The sequence below is a fragment of a genome, unplaced genomic scaffold (assembly GCF_019419815.1).
Source record: "Pyrus x bretschneideri cultivar Hongxiangsu unplaced genomic scaffold, Pyrus_bretschneideri_v1 Contig66, whole genome shotgun sequence".
In the NCBI taxonomy this organism is placed as follows: Eukaryota; Viridiplantae; Streptophyta; class Magnoliopsida; order Rosales; family Rosaceae; genus Pyrus; species Pyrus x bretschneideri.
In genome coordinates this window covers 72,389-88,320 of record NW_025999805.1, presented here as the reverse complement: position 1 = coordinate 88,320, position 15,932 = coordinate 72,389, and the positions used below count along the sequence as shown (strand labels likewise).

General features: G+C 33.1%; 1 protein-coding gene and 1 long non-coding RNA gene across 2 annotated transcripts; both read left to right on the top strand.

The window, feature by feature from the left end:
- Positions 1-2,010: 2,010 nt before the first annotated feature.
- Positions 2,011-15,918, top strand: LOC103965462 (pectinesterase QRT1). Its single transcript, XM_048573302.1, is given in 6 exon segments — positions 2,011-2,290; positions 2,293-2,311; positions 2,932-3,127; positions 3,255-3,458; positions 15,444-15,679; positions 15,771-15,918. Coding segments are annotated over 6 exon segments (1,083 nt in total).
- Positions 3,836-5,649, top strand: LOC125472177. The gene is made up of 3 exons (XR_007254105.1): positions 3,836-4,024; positions 4,110-4,174; positions 5,496-5,649. It is a non-coding gene; the product is annotated as an uncharacterized LOC125472177 (long non-coding RNA).
- Positions 15,919-15,932: the final 14 nt, after the last annotated feature.

Genomic DNA, 15,932 nt, shown 5'->3' with positions numbered 1-15,932 from the left:
ACCACTTGGAAGCCTATAGTCACAATGGAACTAATTAAGGCAAGTAAAAGTTATTCAGTATGGGAACAAAATATGGAACATGCATATGCATTTCTGTCATGCTAGGATAAGTACTTCTCAGAATATCCATAAATTGTGCAAGTAAACTTATTTATCAATTATCGCACTTCCCTATTCAATAGTACAAGAGTTTTCAAGTTCGTTATTTTTTATTGACTTAAGTTTAATGAAAGTAAAATAAGTCACCAAATTATGTGACTGTTGCTATGTAATCAATTTATGTATCTATAGTGCATTAAATTCAATTTTAAATAATCAACTGATATGATACATAATATTCTCGGTAGTAATAAGTTTAGCATAAACCCACATGCACATATAGTCATATAGGCAAATGAAGTTGGTGCATCTCGCATCTCGTGATTATTTTTACTCCGGTGTCTAGCTCAATTACTAATTTACTACTTGAAGCCAAAAGAAAACTAGCTCTAAAAAGGCTCAAATTTTACAAAGATTGAGTTAAGAACATTCACCCTTATGCCCAAGGTATCGAGTTTGAATTCTCCTCCCTTGGTATCACTTGTGCAGTTGTACTTGTTAAAAAATGATTGTAACTCCTTCCTAATAAAGACCTATCATTTGTTAGCTTGAGAATTCAAGTAGTCAATTATCTAAACTCCTTATTAATAAAACATTCTTTGTCAATTAAAAGAGGGTAAAAACAATTTAATCTTCTATCACAAAAAAAATAAAATAATGAGCAGTAATGTAATTTCGCATAAACTATTTTTTTTTCTATTTTTTTTTCAAACCTCATCCACGTGTTATGATAGCATTTCTACTGTAAAATAAAAATAAAAAAAACTCACATTATCTCTCTCTCACACACATTTCCCTCCAACTTTTCTCTTTTCCATATATTTTTTTAGTTTTTATATTTACAGACAACAGTGTGTGATGAGTTTCCCTAATCTCTACTAATTAATAAAACACTCATTTTCAACCAAAATTCTATAAAATTACTAGTTTAACCTTCTAATTAAAACAGAACATGAATAAGAAATATGGGGTAGAAATGTAATTTCACACAACCAAATTTTGCTGTTTTTATTTTAAAGTCTCACCTACATGTTATCCTAACATATCTCTAATTAAAATATATATATATATCACACACTGTGTGTGTGCCCATATGCTAGTTTTACTTATGATTACATGAAAAATGATATTAAAAATTAATTAAATGCAGCAGTTTTGGGAAAAAGAAAATTGGGAGTCTATAATTTGACGTGGGTCTATAACGTGCGTGAACTGCTCTGTGCGTGTGACCAATTTCTGAATCCTCAGCCATTTTACTCAAATCCTCATGCAAGGAGACTACAGCTATATATACACACCTATATATATAATCAAATCCCATTCAAAATATCATTTGGCATTTTTACCTTTTCATTTTTCTTCAGTTTCGAAATCATCACCTAAGAAAGCATAACCGCTCTTTGGCTTCTTCAGTTAAAGATCGTTTTATCTTCTAAGCAAATTATAACTCACCTGATTAGAAGCTCAATCAAAATATTAACTCCCCATTTAAGCATTTTAATTATGTTTTTGTTTTGCTTTTAGCACAAATTTGATGACTGACGCAAGTCTCTTTAAATTCCGCCAACCTTAAATTCTCCACAGATATGTGGGATGTGTTGTATGTGTGTGTGTTTGTGTGATCTTTAAATTCCATAAATAAATCTTGTTTTTTAAGTTTTAATTTTTTATTAATGGTTCTTGTTCTTATGCTGCTCTCTATATTTGACAAGGAACATAAGAAGCAACACCCCACGCTCCCTCATTTATTATCTTCACCTCTTTCCCTTCTTCCCAACTCCAAAAAACCCGAACGAATCTTCGAAACTTGGGCTAACAACACACATCCTGCTGCTGGGGTTTTCTTGCATTTCTAAGTTTTGTTTCACAGATTGTCGAAACAGTTTGAGTCAGAGAATCTTTGAGGGTGTCATGGGATTCAGTGTCTTGGGTGTTTGTGTTGGTGGTTTTGTGTTGTTTTTCTTGGGTGGCATTAAGGTCGGGTTCTCGCAAAGCGAATCATTTGCAAGGAATTATATCAGCTGGGATGATTTGAAGGTGGATGACCGTAAGTTGGGGTTGAACACGAAAGAAGAACGCGTTAATGGAAGCCGGATCATTGTGGTTGACAAGAATGGAGGAGGAGATTCTCTTACAGTTCAAGGAGCAGTTGATATGGTTCCGGAACAAAATACAGAAAGAGTCAAAATTTACATCTTCCTGGAATTTACAGGTCTGTCTGAGCAACATTTCACTCATGGCATGCAAAAAACATTTCACTGATCTCTCGAGGATCCTCGTTGTAATTTCTTTGTACCGTTAACAAAAACATTTCAATTCATCAAAACCCCAAAGAATTTTCAGATCTTACATTTTTTTTTTATATAAGTTTTTAGCGTTTTCGAGGGGTCAGTTTAAACCCAGTTGAGCTACGTGGGTAAGCTACATTTGCTTTTAGTGGGTGTCTTTTCCTAAAAACTGTTTACTAAAAAAAATTAGAGAAAAATTTACTCATATCTAAACTACTTATTAATATAAATTTCTGTTAACCAAAACTCTAGAAAAATATCATTCTATCCCTCTCACTAAAATTGAAAAAAAAATAAATCATGGTCAACTTAGTAATTACATGCATTATAATTTTGTTGTTTTTTGGCGCACCCTCAAAGTCATGAGTCATGCAAACTTAACAGGTCTTATCTCAAAATTAAAAATTAAATAAATTAAATAAAATTATTTTAGCCTCTCTCAAGCACACTTGTAGGTGTTGGTACAGTTTGCTAGTATCGCCATAATTCGCTTCTCAAAATTTAATTTTTACATTATTTTTTGTTCATTTGTAAATTGATGCAGAGAGAAGGTACTTGTACCGATTTCGAAGCCATACATATCATTTATTGGGAACCAGAAAAAAACTTCTGAAACTGTTATTACTTGGAACAACAAGGCATCTGATAAGGATGGCACCGGTTGCGAACTTGGAACATATAGAACTGCTTCTGTAGCCATAGAGGCTGATTACTTTTGCGCAACTGGGATCACCTTCGAGGTAATAACTAATAACGAACGCGGGTTTTTACTTTTACAAGATGATGCGATGCGTATGTTAAAATTGAATGGAGGAAGTTTAAGCATTCAGAAAGTAATTGGTCTGCAATTTTAAGTGGTGATTGCAGAACACAGTGGTTCCTGTACCTGGAGGATATGGAATGCAAGCAGTGGCGCTTAGAGTTGCGGGTGACAAAGCCATGTTCTACAGAGTTCAGGTTTTGGGGACGCAGGATACGCTCTTGGACGAGACCGGATCTCACTACTTCTACCACTGTCACATTAAAGGAAATGTGGACTTCATTTTCGGCAGATCAAGAACATTATACCAGGTACCACTACTACAAAAGGACCTAATAGTGTCACTTCTTGCGTCGCTTTAATATTATATAGTGGCGAAAAAGAGATTTGCGACACTCAGTGAAGATGACGTCGTATTTAGTGTCGCTTATAAGCGTCATAAAATTTCTATGTTGCTTTTAAACCGACGTAAAAATTTAGTGTCGCTTATAACCGACATATATTTTAATATTTTTAAGCAATGGCGTCGCTTTAAATAAAATAGTGTCGCTTTTAAGTGACATAAACTATTAGTGTCGCTTCTAGGCGACACTAATTCTTGTTTTTAATATTTTAAATCCTACGTCGGTTTTGAGCGACATATATTTTGAAAACCAGTGTCGGTTGTAAGCAACACATTGTTGCTCTTTATACCCTCTCCCCCGTGTTTTCTTTTTCTTCTCTTGCACTTTTCTTATTCGTTCTTCCAATTTTTACAAAGTCTCCCGTGTTCCTCTTTCAGCTTTCTCCTTTGGTTTGCAAACTTCATTTGTTCCTCTGTTCTCTCTTTCAGCTTTCTCCTTTGGTTTTCAAAATTCATTTGTTCCTCTTCACAACAGTAAGTTTTTCTTGCTTATAATATTTTTATTTTCACAACAGTAAGTTTTTCTTGTTTAATTTTTAGTTACAATTTATTTTTGTAGGAAAGTTATTGGAGTTGGTTGAGTACATAAAGAATTGTTGACGTCGAAATTCTTCAACAAATCAGGTTTGTATCCCTAACTTCTTTAATTTTTAAATTGTATAATACACAAGTTTATTTATTTAAAAATTATAATTTAAGCACTTAGATAAAATTCTACTATTTTTGTTAAATTAATAAAAATTTAGTCGAATTAATTAATTTTGTCACTCTAATTGTTATTTTAATTTGTTGTTATTTTGATAATTTTTTGTTGTTATTTACTAGAATGAATTAGATGAACATAATTTGAATTGTTATGAGAAAATGGAATGAATAATATTTATAAGCATTTATGTTAAATTAACAATATTAAATATAACATAAACTTATAATATTGAGTAATATAAGAATATATTATGTTAATTTTTTTTTTTGCACTCTAAGTGTTATTTTAATTTGTTGTTATTTTGATAATATTTTGTTGTTATTTACTAGAATGGATTAGATGAACATAATTTGAATTGTTATGAGAAAATGGAATGAATAATATTTATAAGCATTTATGTTAAATTAACAATATTAAATATAACATAAACTTATAATATTGAGTAATATAAGAATACAATATGTTAATTTTTTTTTTTTTTGCACTCTAATTGTTATTTTAATTTGTTGTTATTTTGATAATTTTTTGTTGTTATTTACTAGAATGGATTAGATGAACATAATTTGAATTGTTATGAGAAAATGGAATGAATAATATTTATAAGCATTTATGTTAAATTAACAATATTAAATATAACATAAACTTATAATATTGAGTAATATAAGAATACAATATGTTAATTTTTTTTTTTTTTTTTGCACTCTAATTGTTATTTTAATTTGTTGTTATTTTGATAATTTTTTGTTGTTATTTACTAGAATGGATTAGATGAACATAATTTGAATTGTTATGAGAAGATGGAATGAATAATATTTATAAGCATTTATGTTAAATTAACAATATTAAATATAACATAAACTTATAATATTGAGTAATATAAGAATATATTATGTTAATTTTTTTTTTTTTTTTTGCACTCTAATAAGAATATAAGCTAAACTTATAATATTTAGGAATATAAGAATATAATCTTTCATAAGAATATAACCTAAACTTATAATATAAGAATATCCTTTCATATAAGAATATAACCTTTCATATAAGAATATAACCTAAACTTATAATATTTAGGAATATAAGAATATATTAATTAATTTTTTTTGCACTCTAATTGTTATTTGAATTTGTTGTTATTTTGATAAGTTTGATAACTTTTGGTTGTTATTTATTAGAATGGATTAGATGAGCATAATTTTGACAACTTTTTGTTGTTATTTTAATTTGTTTTTACTATAATAGGTGTTGAAAATTAAAAGATTGCAATCGTGATAGAGTTCGAGGGGTGAAAGATAGAAATTGAAAATTTTGATAGTTATGCCTACATGATAGGGATTGAAAGATTGTAGGCATCTTAGTGTCAACGTAATATTTTACCTTCGTAAAGTGGTAAAATATGGACAAGTGTTGGTTGACAATACCCCGAAATTTTGAAGCGTATACAACTGGAATTAATTTGTTTTTGGATCAAGCAGTTGCAAATGGTGTTGGTCCTGATAAGTTTAGATGTCCTTGCAAAAGATGTTGTAATCGATATTCTTTTGTTAGGAACACCATTGTTGAACATCTCATATTGTATGATATGGATAAAGATTATAAAAACGCTTGTTGGCGACATCATGGCGAGCAAAACATTGGAGAGCAAAATGTGGGAATTGGAGAAGAAGAAACAGGAGATGAGGTGATTGGCATGCATGATTTTCTTAATGATGTATTTGTCCAACCATTAACAGAAGAAGGTGTTGGGCCATCTACTGAACCCCCTATTGGGGAAGGGCGTCCAGAAGAGGTGCAGACTTTTTTTAAGTTGCTTGAAGAGGCAGATCAAGATTTGTGGCCAGGTTGTAAGGAGTTTAAGAAATTGGAAGCAGTTGTAAGATTGTATCAGATCAAGTGTTTAGCGGGAATGCCTGACGAGATCTTCACCACTTTACTGGAGTTAATTAAAAGAATGTTGCCTGAAGGGGATTGTTTGCCTGAATCCTGTTATAAGGCAAAAAAACTTATAAATGACTTGGGGCTGTCGTATGTGAAAATTGATGCATGTCCCAATGATTGCATGATCTATTGGAAAGATACTTCAGATTTGACCGTGTGCTCAGTTTGTGGTAAATCAAGATATAAAATTACCAATGCAGAGGATAGCTCGAGGAAAAAGGTCGCAGCTAAGGTTATGTGGTATTTTCCTTTAAAACCACGATTGCAACGATTTTTTATGTCGAAGCATATGGCTGAACATATGAGATGGCATGCAACTGAATGTCCTAAGGATGAGTTTATGAGACATCCTTCAGATTCTCCCGCATGGAAGCATTTGGATAATTTATATCCGGATTTTGCGTCAGAAATTCGAAATGTCCGATTAGGGTTAGCCAGTGATGGATTTAATCCTTTTGGGAAAATGAGGAATGATCATAGCACATGGCCTGTGGTGCTTTCTGTTTATAATTTGCCACCTTGGATGTGCATGAAGCAACCAAATTTGTTATTGTCTTTGTTAATACCAGGACCGCGCAGTCCTGGTAAAGAAATTGATGTATACATGCGTCCATTGATTGACGAGCTGAATGAGTTGTGGGAGGTGGGCATTCCCACTTATGATGCGTTTTCCAACCAAAGTTTTACGATGAAGGCTGCCGTGTTATGGACCATAAGTGATTTTCCGGCTTATGGAATGTTGTCAGGATGGAGTACACATGGTTATAAAGCTTGTCCACATTGCATGCATGATAAAGAATCTATTTACTTGCCAGCGAGTCGCAAGATTTGTTATATGGGGCATCGACGATTTCTTGAAGATAATCATAGGTTTCGAAGGCAAACCATCACTTTTAATGGTTGTCGAGAGCATCGTACTGCACCAAGGCAGTGGACTGGTTTACAATGCCTCGAAGAACTTTCTACATTGAGATTTACTTTTGGAAAACCAAACAAGGATGCTTCAATTGGGCAACGCAGAAGAAAAGCTTCGAGCAGTACAAGTAGTAACAGTCAGTGGAAGAAGAAATCGATTTTTAATGAACTACCTTATTGGAGGCATCTCTTGATTAGACACAATCTTGATGTTATGCATATCGAGAAGAATATATGTGACAGTGTGGTGGGAACATTGCTAGATATAGAAAAGTCTAAAGATGGATTGGCGGCACGTGCAGATCTTGAATTCTTGAACATAAGACATAGTCAACACCCACGTAGAGAAGGAATAGAACATTTCGACCTCCAGCATTGTTCACATTGAAAAGAGAAGAAAAAACTGCGTTTTGTAAAGTATTGTCTACTATTCGGGTCCCAGATGGATATTCATCAAATCTGTCACGATGTGTGCACGTGAATGAACGAAAAATACATGGGTTGAAAAGTCATGATTGCCATGTTTTAATGCAGCAGTTACTCCCGCTTGCAATACGCCCGGTTTTGCCTAAAGCTGTTACTATGGTTTTATTAGAGTTGAGTGCAATTTTCAGACAGTTATGTAGTAAGAAGGAGTCTGAGGAAGGATTTAAGCAACTGAATTCAAGAATTGCCTTGACATTATGTCAACTTGAGAAAATATTCCCTCCTGCATTTTTTGATATAATGGTGCACCTCCTAGTTCACTTGGCAGATGAAGCAGCACTTGCAGGGCCTGTTCAATATAGATGGATGTATCCAATTGAACGGTAATGAATAAATTTTTATAATTTTTTTACAATTGTAGTCATAACTTTAATTAATAATTATAATAATTTGTATTTCGTTTTATAATTGTAGGTATTTGCAAACACTGAAGCGCTATGTTCGTAATAAGGGTCGTCCTGAAGGTTCTATTGCTGAAGCATATTTGGTGGATGAGTGCTTGTCATTTTGTTCCATGTATCTTAGAGACGTTGAGTCTCGTCGTACCCGTAGAGGCCGAAATGAAGATGGGATTGGACGTGGAGTATCTGGTGGGTTATCAATTTTTGACTCGAAAGGATGTTATATGGGTTCAGGAGAAAATGTGGAGCTCAATCTAAATGTTCTTGATCAGTGCCATAGATACATTCTAAATAATTGTGATGAAGTTAGCCCATTTAGAAGGTAAGAATGTTTAATCATACGTCTTAATGTTTTATTGGTTTTCTTAACTTTGAAAAAATAATTATCTAAATTGGACATAATTGTGTAGGCAACATGAAGAATTCTTGAAAACTAAATATCGTCGAGAAAGGTTAACTATGCGACAAATTAAAGAGCTAAGCAAGAAAGAATTTCCAGAATGGTTCAAGCAACATGTGAGTTGATATAATAATCATATTATTTATTTATTGTTTTGCATTTTAATTATAACATGTTTATAGTTATTCTGTCAATATTTATCTTCATACTTATTACAGATGAATTCAAGATATGATGCTAATGACACATTGATATCTCAAGACTTGCATTGGCTAGCTAATTATCCTAGTAGGGTTGTGAGCAGATACAAAAGTCACATTGTTCATGGATTTAGATTTCGTATAAAATCTGTGGATGATAAGCATAAGAATCAAAACTGTGGTGTCTTTGTACCTGCAAATGTTCCTGGAGCAATTGGGCAAGTAAATTGTTATGGCAGAGTTGTAGATATGTTCGAGGTCAAATATTGTGGTCCTACTGAAGCAGGAGATAGGGGTCGAGCTGTGATGTTATTTAAGTGCGAATGGGTTAATAGTGAAAGTCCACGAGGAATGAAGACTGATCAATATGGATTTACTATGGTGAATTTCAATCAATTGGGATTTAAAGAGGATCCTTTCATACTAGCATCACAAGCATTACATGCATTTTACGTGGAGGACACGATTGAAAAAGATTGGCACGTAGTTGTTCGAACTCAGCCAAGAGATTTATTTGACGTATTAGAGGATAGTGATGCTATTGATGATTATGACACGCCGAACTTGGATGATCGAATTCTTGATAATGAAAATTTTCATACAAGGGTTGGCGTGGAAGAGACTCCCTTTCTTGAATCATTAGCGTTGCCTACCGGGTTCGTTAATCATGCCAATACCGACGAAGAGCTAACAGATGATGACAGGGAATAAATATATTAATTATTTTTTGTTAATTATTTTTTGTATTAATTAGACTTTGTTTTATTTTGTATGCTATGATATCGTATCATAAAATTATATTTCTGTTTTTTTTTTTTTTCCTTGTTTTCTGTCGCTTTTAACCGACGGCATTTTTCAGGTATGTCAGAATTCGCGTCGGTTTTAACCGACGCAACCCCTGCCTATTTCGACGCAATGTTAACCTTAGGACTTGTGTGTCAGACTTGGCGTCGGTTTTAACCGACGCAACCCTAGCCTATTTCGACGCAATGTTAACCTTAGGACTTGTGTGTCAGACTTGGCGTCGGTTTTAACCGACGCAACCCTAGCCTATTTCGACGCAATATGAGACTATTTCGACGCAAGATACTTGTTGTCAATCATATGCATTACCCCAAATAATAATAATTATATATAATTATTTTTATTATTTGCAGTTTTATAGCCTAAATATTAATAATTATATATTAATTTAATTGTTTTACACCCCTAAAAACAATAATAATTATATATTAATTTAACTGTTTTACACCCCTAAAAACAATAATAATTATATATTAATTTAACTGTTTTACACCCCTATACGAATGCAATGAATGCTTTACACCCTAATAATAATAATTATATATAATTATTTTTTATTATTTGTAGTTTTATACCCCTAATAATAATAATTATATATTAATTTAACTGTTTTACACCCCTAAAAACTAAAATAATTATATATTAATTTAACTGTTTTACACCCCTATACGAATGCAATGAATGTTTTACACCCTAATAACAAGTGGATACCACAAAATCTTATGTTATACTTAATGAAAGTATAAATAATCTCTAAGTGTTAGTCAATCTATCGTTTTACGAATTCTCCAAAACTAATTTCAACGATCCAAACCGTCAAAATTGTTTGTATATGCTTGGAGATCACATCAGCAAAAAATCACAAAAAAAAACATTCAGAGATCAAGTAACGGGACAAAGCTTTTCGACGGTTATAAACGAAAAATCACGATTTAACGGTTATTTTAACTCCGATTTAGATGATTTTTTATAACTACACTCCTTGACCCTATATGAATACAATGAATGAATTCGATCTTCAATTTAAAATATTTACACAAGTGGATACCACAAAATCTTATGTTATACTTAATGAAAGTATAAATAAACTCTAAGTGTTAGTCAATCTATCGTTTTACGAATTCTCCAAAACTAATTTCAATGATCCAAACCGTCAAAATTGTTTGTATATGCTTGGAGATCACATCAGCAAAAAATCACAAAAAAAAAACATTCAGAGATCAAGTAACGGGACAAAGCTTTTCGACGGTTATAAACGAAAAATCACGATTTAACGGTTATTTTAACTCCGATTTAGATGATTTTTTATAACTTCACTCCTTGACCCTATATGAATACAATGAATGAATTCGATCTTCAATTTAAAATATTTACACAAGTGGATACCACAAAATCTTATGTTATACTTAATGAAAGTATAAATAAACTCTAAGTGTTAGTCAATCTATCGTTTTACGAATTCTCCAAAACTAATTTCAACGATCCAAACCGTCAAAATTGTTTGTATATGCTTGGAGATCACATCAGCAAAAAATCACAAAAAAAAAACATTCAGAGATCAAGTAACGGGACAAAGCTTTTCGACGGTTATAAACGAAAAATCACGATTTAACGGTTATTTAAACTCCGATTTAGATGATTTTTTATAACTACACTCCTTGACCCTATATGAATACAATGAATGAATTCGATCTTCAATTTAAAATATTTACACAAGTGGATACCACAAAATCTTATGTTATACTTAATGAAAGTATAAATAAACTCTAAGTGTTAGTCAATCTATCGTTTTACGAATTCTCCAAAACTAATTTCAACGATCCAAACCATCAAAATTGTTTGTATATGCTTGGAGATCACATCAGCAAAAAATCACAAAAAAAAAACATTCAGAGATCAAGTAACGGGACAAAGCTTTTCGACGGTTATAAACGAAAAATCACGATTTAACGGTTATTTTAACTCCGATTTAGATGATTTTTTATAACTACACTCCTTGACCCTATATGAATACAATGAATGAATTCGATCTTCAATTTAAAATACAAAGAGTGACTCAACTCTTCTAAGCTTTCTAGGGTAATTAACTTTCCGATGTGGAGCAACTCTACATATCACCACACTTCCAACTTTGATTTGGGTTCAATGGTGTTTAATCCATTCTAGTAAATAACAACCAAATGTTATCAAATGTATCAAAATAACAACAAATTAAAATAACAATTAGAGTGCAAAAAAAATTAATTTAACATAATATATTCTTATATTCCTAAATATTATAAGTTTAGGTTATATTTAATATTGTTAATTTAACATAAATGCTTATAAATATTATTCATTCCATTTTCTCATAACAACTCAAATTATGTTCATCTAATCCATTCTAGTAAATAACAACAAAAAATTATCAAAATAACAACAAATTAAAATAACAATTACAGTGCAAAAAAAATTGATTCAACTTAATAAATTTATTTATTAAAATATTATATGACATAACATAACTAATTATTTTTAAATTTTGGGTAAAACTTTTTTATGTTTTTTTGTTTTTGTTTTTGTTCCTTTTTTTTGGGAAGTAAAAATTTTATTTTTATGTTGGGCGGGAGGTTTCCCGGTATTTTTTGCAGGGAATGGGTTGAAAGATTATAATATTGATTGGCATGTCAACGGACTGGTTTTAATCGAGGCCAAATTATACATTTTCGAGACTAATTGAATGTCAGACGATTCTTATTTCGAAGCAAATGTTTTCATATTTCGACACAAACTTGCTCTTATTAAAAACCTGTCAGGCTAACGTCGGTTAAAACCGACGCAATGTGACCTTATTTCGACGCAAAGGCATTTATGACTGAAACATGTCAGACTTTCAGTCAAAACTATGTCAGGCTATAATATAGGTCGAATCAGATATAGTGGCGGTTTTAAGCGACACAAACCTGTGCTTATTTCGACGCTATGCAAGCTAACGTCAGTTTTAAACGACGCACTAGGCCCTTATTTCGACGTTATGCAAGATAACGTCGGTTTAAAGCGACGCAATAGGCTTGCACTGACAACTATAGCAGTCTTTATGTCAGGTTACGTGTGGGGAGGTTTAGTCAGTGATTGTGTCGGTTTTAAGCGACGTAATGTATTCATATTTCGACGCTAAGTTGTTATCCATATTTAATTTCTTTGTCTCCCTTCACTTCCGTGTTCCACTTCTGTCTCTCGTCTCTATCACCCATTTCTGGCTTCCTCTTTCCCCCATTTCTGGCTTCCTCTTTCCCCCACTTCCTTCTCCTTCCATTAAGTTTTGCAATGGATAATTCCCGTGAAGATCAACGTTCTGAGGAACTTCATTTGGAAGAGGACGAGGGTGATGCTGGTTCTTTTTTGAATTGTTATGAGTGTCAGTTTTTTTTTTTTTTTTGTGTGTTTGAACGATTATTATTGCTAATCTGAAAATATACATTTGTTTCCTAGTTTTTAATTGTGTGTTTGTATTAACAAGGTACATCTCAACGGAGGCGTGGACCCTCAATTCCTAAATGGACGAAACAGCTTTGTTCGTTTGATTCGTCCGGAAAATGCATTAGTGATAACGCTAGTGCTTTTTCAAAACATGTAGCAGCGGAGGTTAGGGACTATAGAAATCTTCCGTTGGAGAAAGATTGGTGTAAGGTTACGGAAGAAGATAAGGAAGCTTTCTGGAATAGAATAAAGGTATATATAGATGTTTTTATTTTTAGTTGAAAATAGAAGAATAGGTCAATGATTGTAATAATATTTGACTAGCGTGATTTTTTTTGTTTTTTGTTTTTATGTATGTAGGGAAGTATCTTTTTTGAAGATGCAGATATAGTAAAAATGCCTTTGATCCGTCATATGACGCTTAAGATTGCGGAGCATGCGCACAAAGAGTTTAGAAATAAGTTAAAAAAAAAGTATTATACTAAAAGAGCAGAACAGGTGCGCAACGAGCCTCCTCCTGATGTGATTCCTACCCAGTGGAATGATTTGTTGGCATATTGGAATAGAGACAAAACAAAGGTAAACCTTACACGATTTATTTCGTTATAACTTTAAAGCTGCCTAATATAATCTTTTCTTTTTTCGTTCGTTTTTTTTCAGGAGGTTGCTGAAAAAAATAAGATTAATCAGGGATTGAAATCAATGAACCATACTACTGGTACAAAATCCTTTGCAAGAGTGCGGGAAGAATATGTATGGATTGTACATTTTCAAGAGATGATTAATTTTAAATAATTATATTTATTTTTAGTATGAGGTTTGCTTAATTTGTTTGTATGAAATTTTATTTTTGATAAAGCGGAAGAAGCATGGGAAAGAAGCAGATCCTGTAACCTTTTTTCGTGAATGTCATACACGAAAAGATAAAACATGGATTGATGAAACATCGGAGCGTACAGTGGTAATTGATTTTTTCGTGTTAGTATTTGATTTTATTAGTATTTATTATCTATAGCTTATTTTTCTGTTTTACGATTGAATTTTTGTTTTTAAAAATTGTAATGCAAGTCAACAATGAAGAGCAACCTGCAAACATTGATTGAGTCGGGCCAAGACGATAATGAAGATCTTAGGACCCAAGTTTATGTTGATACTATGGGTCCTGAGAGGTATAATAGAGTCAGAGGATACGGTCATGGTGTGACTCCTAATATGGTGTCTTATGCATCTTCTTCATCTTCTACATCAATTTCCTCTAGGAGATCATCTAAGAGTTCAATGGCGTTGCTAATGACTCAAAATAATGAGTTGAAAATGAGAGACGAAAATAATAATAAACGGATTTCGGACCTAGAGAACAAGCAAAATCAGTTGTTTGCATGGTTTTTTCAAAGATTTCAGCCACAACCACCATATAGCCCGGGAACCCAACAATCAGGCCACAGTCAACCTCCTCAACAGTCGGGCCAAAGTCAGCCTTCCCCTGCATATCCGTATGCTGGCCATAATCAGCAACCTCTATATCCTGTGTATCCGATGCCTGCGCAGCCCATGCCATACATGCAGCAGCCACCTTATCAAGTGCCAGTATATCGACCTGAGATCAGTGCTCCTAGTGGATCTTTTCCTGAAGTTCCAGTTGGGGGGTTTTCTGGAATGCTTGCAGGTGTTGGATTTGATGTGGACTTGTCGAGGATTTTTGGATCAGAAGGAGGATCTCAAGAAGGAGGATCTCAAGGAGGAGGATCTCAAGGAGAAGATTCTCAAGCAGAAGGATCTGGACGACGTTCAGGCGCAGATTCGGTTGGGTAGTTTAATTGGTTCTTTTTTTTGTCGGTTAAATACGACAGTATAATTGGTCTATCTTTTTGTTTTTTTATGTTATGTTTGTAATGTCGGATTTAATGTTTGTTACGACGGACGACTTTTTGGATTTTATGTGAAATGTTAGATGTACAGTTTGGCACTATTGTTTTTGTTATTTATTTTCATTAATGTTTATTTTGATCTTAAAATTTATAATTTTGATTATATAATTTATTTTGGTTGGAATTAATTGAAATTGCATGCTGTCCATCTACTTTTATTATTATTAACAAATATAGTGTCGGTTAAGACCGTTACTAGTTTTTATATTTTATTTATTTAATTGTTATCTAACGTCGGTTTAAGGAATATTTTATTTATTTCATTTTAATATAATGTCGCTTTAAAGCGACAGTATACTGCATACTTTATTATTAAATAGCTGATGCACGTGTAAGTATGCGTCGCTTTAAACCGACGTTAAGGTTAGTGTCGCTTTAAAGCGACACTGTGTAGTGGCGGATTAAGCTCAAAAAGCGACGCTGAAGCCCTTTTGCGACCCTAGCAATAGTGTCGCTATTGAAAAGCGACATTACATTATGTAATGTCGGATTTGTGCCAAATTTTCGACAGAAAGTTGATTTCTCGTCGGTTTGTCCTCCGCCGGTGATAGCATATATTGTAGTAGTGTACGACAAATTTCCAAACGTCTAGCATTTCTGTAACTTGGTCCCCAAGTTTCTTCATGATACTAATTCTTGAATCTGGCCCTTGCTATCAGGAGTGTGTTATTCAATCAACGGCTGAGAACTCGGGAGCAATAGCGGCTCATCACAGGGACTCACCGTATGAAGACACGGGATTCTCTTTTGTAAACTGCAAAATCATCGGAACCGGCTACATCTACTTGGGAAGAGCTTGGGGAAATTATTCAAGAGCGGTGTATTCCTACTGTCATTTCGATGATATAATAACTCCCCCAGGGTGGAGCGACTGGAACTACCCATCCAGGCAGAAGTAAATATAACCTCTTTGTTCACTCGAACAATATTTTCATCTTATTAGATTATCTCTATTGTTTCTTAAACTGAAAGTTTCGATGACTCAGGACAGTGGATTTCGGAGAATATGAATGCAGGGGCAGAGGAGCAGAAAGAAGCGGGAGGGTGCCATGGTTGAAGTCTTTCAGCTTGGAGGAGATAAGGCCTTTTCTGGATACAAAATTTATATCTGGAGAGCAATGGCTTAGATTATAACCAGTGAGAGTCTC